The sequence below is a fragment of the Quercus robur genome, chromosome 4 (genome assembly GCF_932294415.1).
Source record: "Quercus robur chromosome 4, dhQueRobu3.1, whole genome shotgun sequence".
NCBI classification, from domain to species: Eukaryota; Viridiplantae; Streptophyta; class Magnoliopsida; order Fagales; family Fagaceae; genus Quercus; species Quercus robur.
Window position 1 is genome coordinate 59616082 of NC_065537.1, and position 5373 is coordinate 59621454.

General features: G+C 34.7%; 1 protein-coding gene across 1 annotated transcript; it reads right to left on the reverse strand.

The window, feature by feature from the left end:
• Window positions 1–3645: 3645 nt before the first annotated feature.
• LOC126724500 (UPF0481 protein At3g47200-like) lies at window positions 3646–5108 on the reverse strand. Its single transcript, XM_050429013.1, has one exon. The coding sequence runs from the start codon at window positions 5073–5075 to the stop codon at window positions 3798–3800; it is 1278 nt and encodes a 425-aa protein (XP_050284970.1). The 5' UTR covers window positions 5076–5108; the 3' UTR covers window positions 3646–3797.
• Between the last annotated feature and the right edge of the window lie 265 nt (window positions 5109–5373).

The window sequence follows — 5373 nt, forward strand, 5'->3', positions numbered from 1 at the left end:
TTACAACTTTACAATCTCCCCTTTTGGCTATTCCGTGACAAAATACCCTATAACAAACTTCAGACTTAAACGTGAGTTTGGAAACAATGACAAAACTCACTCATACCTAAATCTAGAAACTGTGTAGCACTTGGTACATATAAACCTGTAACCTGAAACACTTGCACAAAACACATTAGACCCTCAAGGTAAATCAAGTGATAAAAGGACAAGTATAATGTAACAAGTAAAATGCGATCAAGTAAACATGTTGTGAAACATATGAACAACTTGATCAAACACATGACTATCATATGGAAATGACCACAATGATCATATAGCAAAGCAAATGATCATCCGAACATGCAATCAATAAAGCACAATAGCATAAGGATAAATGCATGTCCAACACTCGACCAATACAAAATACATGAAGTATATGCATCTAGGAACATGATCCTATTAGAGCACAAGAGTAATATAAACCAAAACAAAGCAAGGAAAATGTCTTCTCCCCTTTAGTATATGCATCTCCCCTATAGCTTTCTCCCCTTATGAATGTGCATGAGGTAGAATTACTCTCTCTAAGAGTGTGCACCTAAGTCATATAGAAATGACGATACAAACCTGTATACTCTCTAGTATACTCTCCCCTTTTTTGTCATGAATAGACAAAACAATCAAGAGGAATGAGGGAAAGAAAAGAAGATATGAGCAAGGGTTTGATGCATGAGGGGTGCAAGATGAATGAGAAAATGAAGCTCAAACATAAGACAAAAACATTATAAAAAAAAAATGCTACAAAGCATAAAGAACGTGACATGCTAAGGATGATGGAACATGATGTAAACCTAGGCATGACAAAGACACAAGAACATGTTAAGCGCTAAAAGGTCTAAAAGGACTTGACTAGTATGAGAGAAGTGCAAAACATGTCAAGTGTTAGAGTGTGTGCAGCAAAGGTGCATCTAATGTGCATGTGAGATGCATGACCAATGCATGAATAAGCACTCATGGGGCAAAGTGCATAAAACACACCACCAATGATCAAAACATGATAAACATGAATAATTATAGTGATTCCCAAAGTTTGGTACTCATCAGAGTCCAAAACAACAGCAAATGCTCAATTAAAATTCCAGAGTACACGTTACTGACTATGAACTCAATTAAATTAGTAAATGCTCAATTTTTGGCAAACTTTATATTGAAGAACAAAAATAAAGTGAAAGGATGGACCAAAGAACTTGCAAATTTTCTTTTGAAGAGAATGTTTGTTAATTCCAAGGGACAGCACAGTTGGCTAGAGATGGTGCCTGATGAAGCAAGCTTTAATTCATTTTCTCTTCACTCATAACTAAAACTCAATTATAAAAGAAAATATATTATGCACTTGATGGTTCCTTAATATCTTTTGTGCTCCTATATATAGTGTAAACCCCCCCCCCCCCTCCCAAAAAAAAGTCTTTAGATTTTATTTTTTTTAAGAAAAAGTATAAAAACAAAGTAAAAAGTAGTGGATTAATGTGTGAGTAATTGTTAACTACTTATAACCACTTTAAGAAATTGTGATAAATGGTGTGTTTCTAAAATAATTGATTTTTTAAATCTAGAAATGTACAAGCTATCACGTCATTTTAAAATTTTGGATAAATTCCACAAAAATATGTTGAGGTTTGGGCTAATACTAATTAGGTTCAAAACTTTTCAAAACTAGCCAATTTGGTCCCTAAAGTGGAGCTAAATTGGCTTTAGAAATCAAATTGGTTAGTTTTAAAAAGTCTTAGATCTAGTTGATATTAGCCCAAACATTAGAGAATGTGAATGGAATTTATCATAAAATTTTAAACTGTATGATAGTCTGTATACTTTAAAATTTTTCAAATTTAATCCAAATCAAGAAATAGATTAAATGGGCATGACTCAAAACGGAGAAAAACTTTTTTTTCCCCCCTCTATCTCTTGGGAAAAGCACAGAACACACCATGCTATGATGACGTCATTCACACAAATTTACAAAAGAACATGCCAACTTAATTCTCACCTTTTCCAGCTTTAAATTTAGGGGAAATTACACTTTACCACCCTAAACTATACCCTAGATTACACTTTGCACCCTAAACTATTCGATTGCATGCTTTGCACCCTAAACTATAATCTTTGTTACACTTTGCACCCCAAAGTTAGTTTTACTGTTAAGTTAGATGAAAATTTATAGCACATGACTTGCATGTGATTTTTACTTAGGTGGCACATAGTTTAAAGACAAAAACACCCTCTTTCCAATCAATTAAAAACAAAAGCTCTCTCTCACATGCTAGCATTTTCTTCTCCCCAAATCAAATTTTGCCTAACCCTAAATCCCCAATAGTTCTCACGTATGCCTAGCAGTAGCTTTTCCGCTCTCTCTCCGCCAACAAACTCTTCTCTTCTTTTGAAAAATTCTTCAGTTGCTCCTCTAAAACATGATGGTCATCATCTTGACATATTTTTGTTTGTTTAGAATATAGATAATTATGATAAAATTCGAGAGATAATTAATACAAACACATACAACCAACATCTGAAAAAAAAACCCAGTCCGTGCCTACCATATGAGATATATATATGGCTTTCTTTACAACACCTGGTGAGTGGTCAAAGCATACGTATAACACAGTAAAAATCTATAATAATCAATATTAAAATAAAAATTTGAATGGATTCAATCTTGACATACTTCTTTAAAAGTTCATATTAGTCTTGTCTACCTTATATTATTCCCCAAACTGTCTCTGGACTTCATGTTTTAGATAGTTTTTCTATTTAAAAAAAAAAAAAAAACTTGATGTAGATTTCCATTTTTTTGCAGCTTAGTATTATTTTACTTAGTGGAGCAACTGAACAATGAGAGAAAGGAGAGGAGTTAACGCATGAGAGCTATTGGGAATTTAGACAGATTTTGATTTGGGGAGTAGGAGATGCTATGCAAATGAGAAAGAGGTATTTTGTTTTTAACTGATTGGAAAAAGGGTGTTTTTGTCTTTAAACTGTGTGTCACTTAAGCAAAAATCATGTGCAAGTTATGTGTTACAAATTTCCATCTAATTTAACAGTAAAACTAACTTTGAGGTGCAAAGTGTAACAAAGGTCATAGTTTAGGGTGGTAAAGTGTAATTTCCCCTTAAATTTACTATTGATTCGCGAAAGCTATTATTATGATGATGATGAGCTATCACAGGACAAGATCTACAATTTCTCCCTTTAAGCTATTGAATTTTAATATATATATATATATATATATATATATATATATATTGGGTTGCATGCCAATAAGAAATTAAACAAAACAACACATTGCCTATTTTCTCCTCTGTTCAAACAGACTATTTCTGCGGGAATAGGAAGCAACAATTATAATTTAAATTTTGCTAGATACAAAGCATAATATTATAGAGTTACGTAACAGCACTTGATCATCGGCTTGATAAATTCCTATATATGAAAAATGTCAATGTAAGGTTGTTATGCTTTGTGGAAATTTCTTTTAAAAAAATAATTCTATAGTAGGCATTTTTCGCACAAAAAACAATGATATTATTAGTAGTATTCAGCGATAGAGTGAAATAACAAAAGATAGAAGTACATTATTGGCTGAAATACATTATCATCAAGGATACTGAAACAACGATTAAAACAACCAGCACTCATATATTTTGTAGAAGACCCTATTAGGACAAGAGGGTATCACAAGCTAAACAAATTGACGAGTTCAGATGCAAGCCATAACATGTAACCAAACCAAAGCACTCAGATATTGAACTACACAAATTCTGAATCTATTTGATAGTAGACCTAACGAAATCCCAGAGAGTGAATCCCAAGATTATAAGACCAACAACAGTTGCAGTGCCTCTCCAGAGATTGGAGAAATAGGTACTTTTCAAGTATCCCATATTACGGTTGCAACCATTTTCAAAGTGGTCCTTAAGCTCTTGAGCAAGTTCACTGTAACAGGAATTCTCTTCCTTAATTTCAAGGGCAAGTTTGTTAATCATAGTGGCAACTACATCATAGCTGCCTAACTCGTTAACAATAATCCCTTTGTCAACAAGCAACTCCACATCTTCAATAGTGTTGACAAGTTGATCCAATAACACTACGTAATTGCATATATAAGCTTCCAATGGATAATGACACTGCTCAAGGGCCATGAGGTTTCTGAAAAGATCTTCATTTCCATTGTTTGCCACAAAACTCGGGAGACTCAATAAAGATTGAATACGTTCTGAGCAAGGAAAGCATTTCAAGCAGGGTAAGAAATCTAAGAGCCATGAGAAATTGAAGCATTGACAATTTCCGCAGGGCTCCCACTTCTGGAATTCTATGTTATCAAACCTTCTGTTTTCAGTCATTTTGAATCTCACTCCAGACTCGTACAGCTTTGTTGCACTATATACATAAGAAATAGTGACTCCAAATTTGTGGTTATTAGATGGTTTGTAGAAACATCTGATCAAATCAGTGAAGTGTTCTACTTTCTCCACAGTTGGCTTCTTCTCTTCATCATGGAAAGGTAAATATTTCTTGAAATATTTGCAGGCAAGGTCAAAAAAGGAAATATCATTGTTTTCTTTAGACCAGACTTTATTATATATCTCCTCGAGAATAAAAAAAGGAAGCTGATTTTCAAGTAACATCAAGTCCAGCAGAATAAGCGAGTTCAACCATGGTTTACTATATATATACCTGTTTTTATACTGTTCATCTCCCCCAGTAGTAGCCATTAACAAATGCTGAATAATAAAGGCGGAATCCAAGAAAACCATTCGCACGAAATCTCCCCCACTGATATTAAAACTCTCTTCATAACAGCGACGGATACTTTGTTCGTTATCCATAATGATGCGTAGTATATCCGGTGGGTTTGTCCTAGCCCGATAACAAAATTCGTTTGAGTATCTCAATTTCAACATTTCCGTGTCCATCAGTTCTTGTTTACGGTAGTGAAGAGGACCTATTGAGATTAGCTTTGGAGTGTAGGCTTCTGGTTTTATCTGGCGAAGTCTCCTGGGGACCCTGTAGATGCAACACTCAGGGAAGAAGGCCGGTTCCATGACTAATGGAATATCAATAATCAGCTCAACCTCAGCCTCAGCCTCAGCATCCATCTTTATCAATCGTCAACTTCCGTTTTCCTAGTGACACGCAAACAACAATCTTTCATTAGACTTTTTGAAGTACAACAGAATCATTTATTCTACCGCTTATTCCAAGAGGCACCAATTGCAATAGCTTAGAGTCGGTTTCACCCTAAACTGAGTGACCCGCGGCTGATCGAGGCATCAGGTGAGGCCGTACGAGGCGAGAATGCTTTCCAGGTGAGCGGTAGAACATCGGACAGGTAATTGTATT

Bases quoted from the DNA above. Each gene is read 5' to 3' on its own strand.
- LOC126724500 (XM_050429013.1), bottom strand. From the start codon at position 5,075: ATGGAACCGGCCTTCTTCCCTGAGTGTTGCATCTACAGGGTCCCCAGG.